At 40.1% G+C, this 15,330-nt stretch overlaps 1 protein-coding gene across 18 annotated transcripts in view; it reads right to left on the minus strand.

Moving 5' to 3' along the window:
- ADGRL2 (adhesion G protein-coupled receptor L2) overlaps positions 1–15,330 on the minus strand; it is a 246,900-nt gene that overhangs the window by 81,330 nt on the left and 150,240 nt on the right. For all 18 annotated transcript variants that reach the window (XM_082228074.1, XM_082228062.1, XM_082228073.1 and 15 more), the window contains one exon: positions 5,614–5,827. In XM_082228074.1, coding sequence (XP_082084200.1) covers positions 5,614–5,827 — 214 coding nt within the window. The remainder of the gene's footprint in view (positions 1–5,613; positions 5,828–15,330) is intronic.

Here is a 15,330-nt window from a genome sequence, read left to right on the forward strand (position 1 = left end):
TTCCTCTACTTTGTGCCTATGAGGTTCTGCTTCATATTCGTAAGGGTCGTGTTCAAGTCTGGAGTTATTTAGGCTTTTTGAGTAATGATGACCAATTTATTAGGCAATTAGCTGCAACTTCATTAATGGAGGGAGAACAGATGCTCTCTTAACATCGGGCTATTGTTCTTCCCCTTGACCCTTAAGCTCTCACATTTCAGCAATTTCAGTAATGCAAAAATGCCATTACAACAACTGATTAATTCAGGGCTGGGTAGGCTGGGCAAATACAAAAAGACCCTGTGAAGCACAATGGGAAAGGTGTCCCTTTCTCACACTCTGCTACAAAGGCCTAATGGAGCCAAAAATGTTAAGATGTTTAAAATTAAAACTTTGAGACAATTGTATGTGTGCCGCGGTAATTTTTTATCAACACAATCTGAGAGATCAGTGACTGTGTTGCATCCAATTTGATAGATCACTTTGCATCAATCGTTTTCCCAAGGAGCATTTAATTTAATTTAATTTGTTAACCCTTTTCTCTTTTCTTTTCTCTCTCCCACCCCCTTCTTTTGGTAAACAATGTTGCTGTGTGTTGCCTAATGCTTAGGTCTATAAACTCTACAAAATAAAATTCCTTTGATGACTTAAAGGCCTCAGTATTTTCTTGTCCTTTTAATCTTTACAGGTTCTCATCTTCATGTCTGTTTTTTTTTAAGTGTCAGTCCTGTTTACTACATGATATTCAACATATTTCCTCCAGAGCAATGAACCTTAACAGAAAGCTTTAAATTGCCTCACATAGGAAACCACATTACTATTAATTCCACAGCAACCGTATAATATATAAACTATTGCTTTGCAAACTCTAGAGCAATTAGACCTCTCGGCTATTTGACTAACTCTGCTTCATGATACCCAGTGCAGTTAATTATATTTTTTGATGTTAATAGTCTCTGTCAGTTTCAAGCATAAATCCTCTTTGATGAATATTTAAATTATATTTGAATAAAAATAATCTTGGTTACATTTCCTATTCAACAGTCATCATAGCTTAATAAAGGTCTGCTCAGCAAAGGGCTGAGATAAATGGCTCCATGATCCCATGTACAGGAACCCTAAATCCACTTTACATCTGATTTAGCGGCTACAGTGACCAATAATGTAATATAATTAGTGATGTTGTTATGGTGAAAAAGAATGCTTTCGCATTATAAATAACGGCATTATTGTAAGCTTAGCGTATGCTCATTTAGTATATTAAGTGCAGCAGAACATAAATCAAGACAACCGATTTGAGCAGGACTGCTTGGAAGAGAGAAGGGTATATCTTGATAATGACATGGGCTGAAAGGAGCATGGCCTTTTAAAGTGTTAATTCTGCCTTTAAGATGTTAGTACCAAATTTCATTTTTTCCAAGCTGGGGGACGTGGAGATTTGCATTGGGCTAATATATTCTTTCAGGAGCCATGAGGCTTGGCACAGAACCTAACCTGCAACCCCAAGCATTTTTTTCCAAGAGTTCTTTTAAATATATATTAAACCCAATGCTGATTCATACTATTCTTAGATGTGTGTCTGGCCACTTATTTTCAATCAAGGCAGATGTCCTTCATCAGCATGCATGCGGTCATCTGAAGGTTCTGGCCTTGGCGGCAATTTACTACACTACATCTCAGCCTAAGGTTGGGTGGAAAATATATGGCCAGCAATACTCCTGAAGGCAATGTAAGTCAAAGCTTAAATCAATACTATCAGAATGCTACACGAGAGAAGCTCCATTAAAGGGCATTGCACCTTGCATGCATTGAGTTCTTACGGAAAAGAATCCGTCACTGCAACTGATGCCAACAGGAAAGTATTAATGGCATGATTTGCAAGGAATCTACAAGTCTATTTTATTATTTTCCTCCTCTTATTTATTGGTTTAACTCTGGTTACATTATTTGAGATACAGCAGTAAAAGGCTGTTGAGATTTATTTTTCTTATTTACTCAATTACGCATCAGTTAAAAATTCAACAAAACCACAGCAGAAAACCACGCAATGGAAGCACGGATTAAAAACGTCCTCTGGCTTATTTTTTCTGTTCTTTGTTTCAGTGCAGTGTTATAGTGTGTTTTCCATTAAACAATGAAGTGGCCCATCACTGGATTAATATTTATTTTAAAGTTTTTAAAAATTAAAACAAATTTAAATCTGGACTAAAAGAAAGCAAAGCTGCAAAGAAACTCTGTTAAATACCCCCCCCCAAAAAAAATGACTGATATGATTTCTTGTACACTTTTCCCCCTGTCATGTGTCAATCATTCTGTGCCATCAAGACTGACAGTAATGAATCTGCATTCAGGTGGGAGATCATGTAGGATAGTTGCTAAGAGCTACAGATTATAAAAATAGTGAGTTTAGACAAACCGTTCTCAGTCTCAGTCCTAGCCTACCTTGCAGTTAAGGGAAAAAAGAATTCAATTATATTAACAAAACAAAAAAAAGAGGGTTATTCAACATGGTGAAATTCCAGTGTTTTAGACTTCAAATCACTTTAGCCCCAGCCAACATGGCCAGTAGTCAGGATTGAAAGGAATTCTAGTCTAAAACATCTGGCAGACACAGCTTGCTTCCTCTGGTAAGTGCTAAAAACTATTAAATATTGTTCAGGTAAATGTGCCACTTCAGTCAGCCCTAGGACCTTACATTTCTTTGCTTTGAGAACAAAATGAAATCACAAAATGTGGTCAGTGTTAAAAACTGACCTTAAATAAAAAGAACTCTGCAAACACTCATCTGACTACAAATTTACTTTTTGATATGAGTGTGTCGAAAGAATGCCCATGTCTGTGAGCCTGCTTTGATGTGAGCTCTAAATAAAGGAATGTCTAAGAGGAGAGTGTCTGGCTCTGATAATCATGTACAGTAGAGGTTTGTCAAGCATCTTTCAGACTCCTGCATTGAAAGCCAATGACATGCCAAAGGAAAATAAGGACCTGATATCTGAGCTCAGTCATTTACAATGACAGCTTTGATGCACATTCATTCAGGCAATGCACTTGTCCAAATTGGTATCTGATATATGACCATCAATACAATCAGTTTGGGGGGCAGAGAAAGAGCAGCAAGTATCCGGAATACTGAGCGAAAGAGAAAAAAGGGGGGAGAAGTAGGCTGCAGTTGACTAGATGACACCTTTCACACAGAAGACCTTTCAGAAAATAGTAACTGCCACAAGCTGCAGAAGGAGCAGCAACTGGAGTCACATGAAAGCAGGAAAATGCCCACATCTAAACTTGGAAAAACTCTAACCCTAAAAGGCTTCATTCGCAGTAACACAGTGCCCTCTCTGGATGAGAAACCTGGCAATAAAGCAGTGAACGTTAAGGACATTTTAAACTCATGTTAAGACATACCATTTTAACACTGTATTGAAGTATATTTTTTAAAGAGGCATGTTCTAGATACTGTCACAAGGCATATAGAGTACGATTCTCCAAAATGATTTTCTGTAGGGTGCACTGTAATGCGATAATGTAGTGGGAAAACCATTTTCTCAAACCGGTTTAGGTTTTCTACCCATGCAGACCTGAGGCTTAAGGGGCCTAAAAAATTCAGGATGAGATTAATCAGATGAGATGGGTGATTTCCCTATCCAACTATCCAAGACCGTGAGCTCTAGTCAAAGAATTTCCTTTATTCATTATCGTTTGAAAGAAAAAGAGCCAGCCTTGTTTTCACTTGAAAGGAAGCTCATCTGATATTCCTGCACTACTACTTTCCCCCCCTTGCTCTGACAAGCAAGGGAATACATGCAATGCTCACAGGACAGGATCTGATCGGAAAGGTAATTTATTTTTGTTTTGCTTTTTTCAGCCATGTGTCACTCACTTTGACAAAAGGAATTAAAAACATCATTTGTCAGAAAGATACTTGAGTCCCAAAGAATATCTCCATTTCCTGTTGCTTTCTTCCCCGAAATAAATGGGCTTTTTCATCATTATACATTTAAGACAATAAAAAGAAAAGGAGATCTCAAATTAAAGGTCTAAGAATTTTGAAAGGCCTGCCCCTAACCTACAAATAGAAAGGTCAGGAGAGCAAAGCAAGTAAACATCTCTTGTATTAAGCTTTGACTTCATTCACAGCTGTGTCCTGTGAAGGATAAATGAGTGGCAGAAATACGTTAAGGGGGCACTGCTGTTTGTTTGAGAATAAGGCATGGTGCGTCATCATTTACTAGCTGGGTACACCTAGTGAACTAGAATCAGTACACCAATGGAAATTATGCAGATTATTTCATTTCTTATGGAAGTGTTTTTAAATATACCCTTTGTATCTGGCTGGATAATATTTAAAGAGGTCTTTCTGTGCAAGTGAACTGATTTTGTGAATAGCCTACAGATGCACAAGCCCTCACAATATCAGCAGGTTTGGTGGCTTTTTAGTTAAAAGAGTAGACATGATAGAAGTTTATAAAACTATGCAAAGTGTGGAGACAGTGAGTAGAGAAAAGTCCCCCCCCCCTCTCATAATTCTAGAATTTACTGAAAGAAGCTGACCACATAAACTAATCCAAAGCAGGAGTTTCTCAGTGAACTCATTTTTCTAAATCATTTCCAGTTTTTTGATTGCAGTGGACTTTATACCCTTCGTGGGAAAGTTTAGAAATGACCAGAATGACCAAAAACTTAATACACGCCATCAGTTTAATGACTGGTTGATTTCCAGAAATTTAAAATGAAGTGTAAATTATTCAAATGCAATACTGTTTTCAACTTCTTCTTTTTTTAAAGACCTATGTGGATTTTTGTGTGTGCGTGTGGTGGTGGGAAACAATAAAAGATTTAACATACTGAAAATTGCATTGAAGCAAACGGATGGACAGAGTTTTAAGAAATATTTCCATAGTGGTTACAGAAACTGACCACTCTATGGTCAATTTACCAAAATAAGTAAATAAATGTTAAAACATGTTTCTAATCTGTTCCCCATGTTGAGAGAGGGAGAAAAAGTGGGGTGGCTTTTGGTCTGTCAGATGCCATCCCAGCCCATTTCAAGCACTGTAAATTCTGATAAAGGTTTATCATTTTCAACAGAGGTTATAAGAGTGGCTACTCCCCACCCAAAAAAGTTCCAAGTATAATTAGGTTTCTTTTTCACCTATTATGTAGGTGGGCTGGTTATTAATTTATTTATTGCATTAAGATTGCAATCCTGTGCTCACTTACCTGAAATTCTATGGCACTTCCTTCTGAGTAAATCTGCATAGGCATGTGCTGTTTAATTAGCATGAATATTTAGAAACTTCTTAAGCAGGTTCTCAGAAAACTTCTGAGTGAGATTCTGACCTCCCAGAAGACAAGGATATAGCAACATTTCAAACAGATTAAAATGCTTCCGTCTCCTTGCAGTCACCTTCCTGCTCTCTTGTTTTTTTATAGAGAAAAAACTTAAACCAGAAGATTCTCAAACACTTGCTAGTGGCTCTATTTCCTTAGCTTTTCTAGATTAAAATGACTGGGGTATTTGAATATTTTTTCCAGGATTTGGAGGTGTTTTTTTGGGGGGGGGCGCTGTGGGGAGAGACTTGTATTGCAACTTTCTTATATGGATTCCTTTTCCGTAGTGATCACTGCTCTTACCTTTGTGTCATAATCTTGTAGGCATCAGGGAGGAAACATTCTGTGTTCTCCATCTGGAAAGGGTCAGCATCACAAATCTTGTCATCTGTCCGTCCATAATTAGCACTCTCTATCATAATGACATCACTTCCTGGACACCGAAGATCGATGGAGTAGCCCTCGCAGGACAGTTCTCTCCTTACTAAACCAAATGGTAATGCTGCTCGACTGAAACCTAAAAAGAAATGGAAAAAAAAAAAGACGTTAAGTTACAAAGCTATATATTTGGGGGTGGGGATTAAACTCTTAAGAGCCACAGCACACGTAATCATGGGGAAACTGTTCTAATTGTGACTATCATGGAAATGGTTATTATCCAATGTAGGATGCATTAATGCATGTTTCATACTAAATATGGAAGACATAGCATGGAGAAAATAAACATCTTGTTCACACCATTCCCAAGTCATGCTTAAAAGTAGCAAATGTTCAGAACACATTACCCTACAAATAAACACATGGTCGGAGCTCATGATGATTATTTTTTTAAGTTATAAACTTCAGAGTGTACAGGAAATGGCCAAGAGAAAACAGGGCCTTTCTCAACCCTACACAAGTCAAAACTCTGCAAGGACGATGAATGGAATTTTCACATTAAAGTGTGGATTGGCGGCTGAGTGGCTGGGTCACATTCTGGACAGCAGGTTTACAACCATGCTTACAGCCATGAACCATGCTTAACTAGCTGTACTTTGTGTTCTACGGCTGCCACAATTAAATTAAATTAATTATTTCTAGCAGATGTTTATGATTGGCTTTCTCTGTCCCTGGGACTGGGTCAACCGTTGGACTGACTTTATTTTAAAGTTGTGCGCTGAGCAATAAGTCCCTATTTATTTTCCCTGTTCTCCTCCCCCCCCTTGCAAGCCACTGAACTTAAAACAGCCTGCAATGTTTATATAGCAAGCCCTCACACAGCTTTCCTTACCCCCTGACTCAAAGTAACAGAGGGGCAGGGCACCTACCTGTGAAAAAAACAATAAAAAGTAACAGGCTTAATAAACTCTGAAACCTAAAACCAGTGTGGATTTTAATCCTACTCCAGTTTCCTCCCTCCCCCTTTCTGCTCTTTTCATCTTGGGATTCCTTGTGCCTGTATTGTGCACTTTCACATCAATTTCTTCCCTTTGAAAATAATAGTGTTCCTCTGAAAATTATTGCCGATTTCATTAAGACAACAACAAGAAGAGGAGTTTGGATTTGATATCCCACTTTAGCACTCCCCTTCAGGAGTCTCAAAGCGGTTAACATTCTCTTTTCCCTTCCTCCCCCACAACAAACACTCTGTGAGGTGAGTGGGGCTGAGAGACTTCAAAGAAGTGTGACTGGCCCAAGGTCACCCAGCAGCTGCATGTGGAGGAGAGGAGATGTGAACCCGGTTCACCAGATTACAAGTCTATCGCTCTTAACCACTACACCACACTGGCTCTCCCTCCTGCCCCCCCAGTCAAAAGAAGTTGTGATCATTCATTTAGCTGCCTGATGTAACTTTCAATACCTATCCTGTCCAGCTACATTTTGACTCTGCATAACCAGTTCTGCCTCCTTCAAATGTGAGGGGCTCCACCCTCCTCTGACACTTGGTTGGTTCACACATCAAGCTAAGCGAAAAATGAGGAAAGGTGGACTCACATACTAAATCCAAATGGGAAGGTTCAACAGTGATAGGGCTCCAAAATACTTGTGCCAGTCAGGACTCTCAGTAGTAGGCTAGGTAGATTCAGCTTAAAATAGAAGGAGTCATCTCCCCCACCCTCCCTCCCTCTCTCTCTCTCTCTCTCTCTCTCTCTCTCTCTCATGCTAGGAAGCAACAATCCAATCCAATGCACATCTACTCAGAAGGAAGCCCCTCTGAGTACTACTTCTGAGCAGACATGCACAGGGCTGCTCTCAAGATTGATTCAGCTAAGGCTTTTAAGATACCCACATGAAGGCCGTGCTTTAAACACTGTGTGACAGTACAATGGATAAATACATTCAGCGCAGTACACAGCAGGTTCACATCAGAGCCAAAAAAAAGCTGAGAGTAAGAGGATAGCTCTTTACGGATGTACGCATTATGCATTTCTGTAGCACTTTCTTATACGCGAAAAGATATGGAAATCCCTTCCTTATACAATCCTCGCCAACAACCCTGTGAGGGGAATTCGACTGAGAGGCTCTGTGTCATCCCCCCACACACCTCAAAAAAAGCCACTTAATGTGCTTTGTAGCTCAGCCTAGATTGGAATCCTATCCTACATTAAAACCCACACACCATTTATTGTGCTGCATACATTCTTTTCATGAGATATACCAGAAACTGGGGGGGAAAGAAATTTTCTCCAAGGAGTGGCAGCATCTGAACAGGAACTGTGTAACTGAGTATTTCTAGAACTGGGAGAAAAGAGGCCAAACCAAATTCAGAATGCAGTGGTGCATCATTTGATGTCTGGGTACGTGATGGTGGTGTGGTTTAGGAGAAGTAACCATCATCATAATTAGAAACCAAATGTTCACATGTTTTTGCTCAAAGGTCTGTTGTTATCAGTTCAACTCTTGAATGAAAACTGCAGGAACAGAGGCAGCTGAAGGGGATCCAGGACAGATCATCCAACCACCTTCTGATGACATCACTCTACATAATATTGCCAGTTTGCATATGCATGGCCCATAGGTACAATAGACGGCTTTTTTGTTCTTGCATAGAATCTAGATGTTCTCTAACATCTTGCAGCCTGTCTCTCTGACCAACCCCTCTTGATGTCATTCATCTATAGCTCAGTTGGTTAGAGGCTGGTGCGGATGATGCCAAGGTTGCAGGTTCGATCCCCATATGGGAGGGCTGCATATTCCTGCATTGCAGGGGATTGGACTAGATGATCCTCAGGGTCCCTTCCAACTTTACAGTCATTTGATTCTATGTCATTTGTTGATCTGTTGCAGCATCAGTCTGGTGTCGTGGTCCTCTCTGATTTTATTAGTTAAGTGCTCTGATGAAAATGCTTAGTATTTGTGCAGTGCTTTGAGGGTTCAAGTTTGAATCCCCGCAACAGGGAGAGCTCTCGTCGCTCGGTTCCTGCTCCTGCCAACCTAGCAGTTCGAAAGCATGTCAAAGTGCAAGTAGATAATGGCGTTTTCGTGCGATGCTCTGGTTCACCAGAAGCGGCTTAGTCATGCTGGCCACATGACCTGGAAGCTGTACTCCCTCGGCCAATAAAGCGAGATGAGCGCCACAACCCCAGAGTCGGTCATGACTGGACCTAATGGTCAGGGAGTCCCTTTCTCTTTGAGTGTTCAAAGCAACCCACATGACTTATCTAGTTGAAATCTTTTCAGTAACCCAGTAAGGTAGCTATTATTATTCCACATATTGCAGTTGGGCATACGGAGGCTGAGGAAGGGTAGCTTGCTTAAGGCTACCTAGTGAATTCATGGCAGAAGTATGAGTCTCGATTCATAATTGGTTTCAGCCACTATACTGCCCCGGTTTCATGAAGGCTTTTTGACAAAATTGCTGGGAATCAAGGATCTACTTGTGGCTTTATCAGGCTTCCTCAAACTCAGCCCTCCAGATGTTTGTGGCCTACAACTCCCATGATCTCTAGCCAACAGGACCAGTGGTCAGGGATGATGGGAATTGTAGTCTTAAAACATCTGGAGGGCCAAGTTTGAGGAAGCCTGGTCTTTGTGAAGCAGACTTCCAAGATCAAGGAGGAAATCTGCTAAATTTAGTTATTGTTGAACTCAGATTTCCATCAGCCTGAAACAGCTGCTGCATTAAAAATGATCAGGGATGATGGGAGCTGTCGCCCAACAACATCTGGAAGCAACCTCTTTGGCTACCCTTGAGCACATCTAATTGGTGAAACTCAATCAGCAGTTTTGGAATCTCTCAAAGAAAACAAGTCAAGTGCCTTTGCTACTGGCAAAAAATAAAAAAATACAAACTAATATTTTTTAAGAGCAGAAAGTATATTTTTGAATTCCATATCCATGAAGGACAGAATTACAGTGTGAATCAGGGGTTAGATAGTTCTGTCATCCAAATTTCTCCTATACTTTCCCAATAGTTTGGGAGAGGTTGTATAAAACAATATTGTTCCTACATTCCAAGGTTAATTCAAGATAAAACAGATGATAGATAAAGAGTTAACTATAGTTTTGTCCATTTTTAGCAACCAGCCACCTTCAGTTTAAATATCATTATTATTTATTAAATTTCTATACTGCCCTTCATCCAAGGATCACGGGTGGTTTAAAATATAAAAACACACAAAAATACTCAACATAGTTTTTGCCTGGTGCAATACATTCCAAATGTCCTGTGCCAAGCCTTAATAGAAAATAAAAATCATAGAAGCTGAAATAGATAAAATGGAAAAAGGGCACACCAGTAAAAACAGTAAGTAGATCTAGTTTGCTTATGAAAAGCTGGAAACGAATTTGGAAACACACCAATTAGTTCACTGGTTTACTCAGGCGCAGAATACAGCAACGTAGGCATTTTGGATGCAGTGAACATGGGTGTAAAAGATGGAGCGGGAAGGGCAGGTACAGTTCTACTCTTTAACCTACATTGCAGTCTGTGTTCTATATCTGGGTAGTTCAAATATAGAAAATAGTAAGGTTCAGGTCTGGTCAATTCCCTAGTAAGAGGCAGCTCCTTCCCTGCCTTCCTGCCTTTTCTGTGTCACATTTTGGAAAGAGATGAATTATGTGGAATGATGCAGTGTGTACAGCAGCAGAAGCAATCCCTCTATAAAATCTTCACCATGTCATCACCATCATTAACATATGCAAAAAGGAACTGCTTATAAACAAAAGGTCTTCCAGCAAGCACCGTGATCCTTATATTTTAGTCTCCTTTTCCACACACACCCTTTACCGATAAAGGCAAAAATAAGCATTTCTAGAAGCAAAGTGTAATTCAATCCATCTTGCAACCCTGACAATAATAAAAATAAAAAAAGAACTGGTGGGAGGCCCTGTGAGCAAAAAAATCAATATTGCAGCTTTGTGCCGTGCAAATGTGAATACTGCCAAATAGCAGTGCTTAGGGTAAAATGAACTGCTCCGCTCCATTTTGTCCTCTCTGAACAAATGATTTTGAAAAGACAGCTTTTGGGGAGGGGAGGGGGAGCTATAAAATGTCAAGCAACAACTCCCTGTGCTTTAGGAAAGCGCTTGGAATAAATACTTCCCGGCAACAGGTGCAGTGAAAGAGGACTGAAATATATTCACATGCAGGAGATAACTCCTGGTAAACAGATGTGTTGCTTCACAACAGAAAGCCCAGTGCCTAGCTGCCAGTCCTAGTAACTGTACAATTTCAAATCCCTTCAGATGCTCAGCCAATACTTTTGGCCACCAAACCACTTTCTAGATGTATCACCAGCCGTTAATATTTTGAACACTCTGTTTATTATTATTGAGATCATGTATGTCAAGTGCGCTGAACACACCCAATGACACATACATCATCTTTAGACTGCAGAGCAAAAGAAAACAGGTGTTTCTAATGTTTTTAACCAATTGTTTGGAAACTAGATACCGAAGGTACACTGATCAAGTTGGGTCTCCAGCTGTTTTTGGACTGCAATTCCTATCCTCCCTGATCACTGGTCCTGCTAGCTACGGATGATGGGAGTTGTAGCCCAACAGGTCCTGGTCCAGGACAATCAGATATGACTTCTAGAACAGCTGAACATTGTCAAGTAAGATCCTGTTCCATGGCAGAATATGCTGCCATTGATTATATATTTATTTTGTGTATTATATATACTGTCACTTATTTTACACACACACACACACACACACACACACACACACACACACACGTGAATTCTATTTCTATGTGTTAAAACTGAAATAAAACTTAATGAGAAAAAGAAATAGTGAGCATTCAACATATAATGTTCTCTTGCATGCTTTTTTAAAATGTTGCAGACCCTACACTTCGTTCAATAAAATAAATCAGCTTTTTCACTCCCAACCCCCCAGCTCATTCTCTGAATTGCCGAAAACCTCCATAAAAAGACACTGATGGTGGATTATTACTTTGTGCTCCAGATAAACTTTTCTGCACAGCTCGTTTTTATTTAATAAGAGCACGTCCACCGAGGAAGGAAAAGGCGGCTAAGATAAACTGCTTTCCCACAGTAGACTTAAAATGAGCTTCATGATCAGTTAAAATTGTTCTCGGAGGTTTAGCAAAATGGCATGCTTTGTTCCATTTACCATCCCTCTTTGCTTTAGGTAACTAAATGGCTTGGTTCTCGGAAAATCAATAATCTACATTAATCAAAGCACAAAGGCGATAATAACAGCTTATGCCCTCAACCATTTAAACTGTGAATAGCAACAATAGGACCTGTAGTGAGGAGGAGAACTTTCACCTTTGGATTTCCCCCCCAGCAGAGACAAATAAAAGTGGTTGTGCTGTTTCAGGCTACCATCAATTTTGCTTACTGTTAACAGTGAGAAACCTTTGGGTAAAGCATAAATCACAAGAGTACCTCTCTTCTAGAAATCTGACATTATTCCAAAGGACATAATGCAAGTTACTGGAGATAGCATGAGCTCTATTGGAGGATAAATGCATACCTCTTCCAAGAATGAAACAGTGCCTGCTTCTTCTTTTATCTTTTTGCTCTCAGAAAAGATCATTTGCAAATAACACATTCCCCACCCCCAATAAAAAATAGAATGTTTACAGTTGTCTTTCTGAGAGTCTTTGGAAACCATGAAACATGATGACACAAGTTGCAATGGTACATGTTGGGCAGCGTTTCAGTTCTATTTGTGAAACAAATGAGATGCTCGTGAAAAAGGGTTATTACATTACCAATCACAACAAAACAAACTACAGGGAAAGGAAGGCAAAATGTAGTGTTATCAGTATCTATCTTTCCACTAGACAAAATATGAAAAGTGCAGCTTTTAAATTTTCAGCTCTGATGAGTGGTCATGTGTCCTAGCTTCCAGAGGGGAATCCTCTGTCTATCTGATGGGCTGTCTGGTTCTGGTTCAAGGCTGGTTTAAAAACAGAGCCATAAGAAAGGAGAGCAGGGGCCTCTCAGTTATCCACCAATAACAATTAGCATCTGAACACAGTCTTCCCTTTTCTGGTCATGTGCATTGTATTTTGATTTAAATTATTGTATTTTTTCATATTTACAGATACACATCTAATTAGCATGCACACACAGTTTATGCAAATAAATTTCTCCCCCCCCCCTTTTGGTTCTTTTAGAACCATAGAATCGGAGAGGTGGAAAGGACCCTGAGGACCATCTAGTCCAGGCATCCCCAAACTTGGCCCTCCATATGTTTTGGGACTACAATTCCCACCATCCCTCACAACTGGTTCTGTTAGCTAAGGATAATAGGAGTTGTAGTCCCAAAACAACTGGAGGGCTGAGTTTGGGGGTGCCTGATCTAGTCCAAACCCTTGCAATTGTCCCATATGGGGACTGGATATGCAACCTTGACATTATCAGCACCATGCTCACCATGCAGTAACTGGCTGCCCTGGTTCGGATTTCAGAGTAACCATCTTGGGTGATAAAAGCCCCAAGAAGGCCCAGGAAAGATGCCTCCTGTGTTGGCTCTATACTTTATACTAAATCCCACTCTTGCCACTTATTACAGTCCTATGAGGATCCCATTCATACTCCACCAAAGGACATCAAAATTTATTTTTATCATACAGGAACTGCATGCAGAAGAGTAGAGAGGGCTGGAGGAGAGAGAACATCACGCTCCATTACTCTTCTGTGCTCAGCACAGAAAACATGTGGGTTGCAGGAGAAGGGAACCCCCTTCATCTAAACCCATGCTGGAATACAGTGGGCTGGTGGTACAGATTTGTAACTGCTGTTGCTTTCTCTGCCAAGCCCCAGCATTACGGGGTGTGTGTGTGTGTGTGTGTGTGTGTGTCTGCAGGCTAGTAACTCTTATGGACTTATTTGCAAGGCTGGGCTACATTTATGCAGTATCAGCTTGGTTCTCCATGAAGCCAATAAAAAATGAATCAATATTTAATATTATTTAGATCCATTAACTTACATGAGATTAAATCAGAGGCTTACTGGTTCGTGGAGCAAGGTGTAACTGCTAAAAGAATGAAATAATCAGGGGCATCTGCAAAGGACTCTAAGAATGACTATGAAAGAGTGATCTACCAAAAAAACCCAACACCTCTATTATTTTCTAAGACTACGAAGCCAAAGTTTTCCATACTTGGCGATATTTAGGCTTGGTTATTGCAATGTGTTATATGGGGTGCTACCTTTGAAAAGGTAACCCAGCTTGTTCAAAATATGGCAGCCAGGCCGTACGTAACATTGAAGGGACCAGAATGCTAGTTTCAAAGTATTTGTCCTGTTGCTAGTTTCCTCCTGCTGGTTCTCTTTTTAAAAGTTGTATTTACTATGTAATATTGTTTCTTTTAAATTGTAACCTGCTTTGTAGATTTCTTAAGTGGAAAGTATGTATGTATGTATAAATAAATAAGGCTCTGTAGCTCTTATCACCAGAGTCGTGTGCCTTCCACAGTGCTATAAATGCATATGTAAGAGCAGATCTAAAAACACACAATATTTTAAATATGCTCATCCTGCCAAGTCATATGATGTCTGCCAAGTGGCTGCAATCCAGAGAACCACACATGTGCTCATTTAGGATTTCTTGCATTTTTTCTGGGATGGAACATCACCTTGCACATGCATAAATGGGCTGTCTGGATCATGGCCAGTGAGGGTAACCAAGGAATCACAAGACAGGCCAAAATTCAACACATGGCTACAGACATTTGAAGCCCTTACTGAATTCAATAATACGGAAGTATGCAGAACTGCATTCTCCGATTTAGCATCTCAGAAAGTAAGTTTGGGCGCATTTCTCAGTGGGTCTCTGAGAGCTTCTGTTCATTTCATTCCTTTGCAAGAGCCTTCAGGAAGGAAAAGCTCAGTTCAGAACAATATCAGAACAACTGAGACAAGGAAGCGCACAGTACAAACAAAGGGAGGTTTTGTATGTGTGTCATAAACAACTAAGTTGTGTACACAGAATAAAGTTTGCTCAAGCAACAGGACCTCACCTGCCTCTGCCCTACATGCCTCCCCTAAATCTGCTCTGGAGACTTAGGGGAACCCCCAAAGGAGGTTTAGGGGACATGCAGGAGGAGGAGAAGGAAGGAAGCTTCATTGCACAAGTAGACTGTATTCTGCACGCACTTCCCCACTTAGCACTACATTGAATGCCACCCTTTGTGTCAACAGAATTTCCTGCTGCGTTGCTTTCTCTTAACAGAAGCTTGTAGCAGAACGAAAACAAAACCCACACATTTCAGGGTTGTTGTGTGTTTTTTTAACGTTTGTCAAGTATAATTACTTAATAACTGCTTTTGTTTTTGAATTCTCATGTAGTCCCTGTTGGCTTTAAAGTCTGACCAACCACAAAGCTGACAAAGAAATGGGAAGTAAGAAAAAAAAATAACAGCAACAAAAAAGTCTCTCTCTAAGCAAGACTCAAAAAGCCACTGCTGAGTTCATAAACTAACAAAAAAGGGGGGAAGGGGTGCCTTTGTTCCCAGGCTTTACAAACCACATTGGCAGCAAAACCTTTCTGAATCATGAATGAGCATTCTTCTCCTTTCTTTCGCTTAAACTGGGGTAGATTTCGTGGGACATTGAA

This window comes from Podarcis vaucheri (genome assembly GCF_965113315.1).
Source record: "Podarcis vaucheri genome assembly, chromosome: 6".
Lineage (NCBI taxonomy): Eukaryota > Metazoa > Chordata > Lepidosauria > Squamata > Lacertidae > Podarcis > Podarcis vaucheri.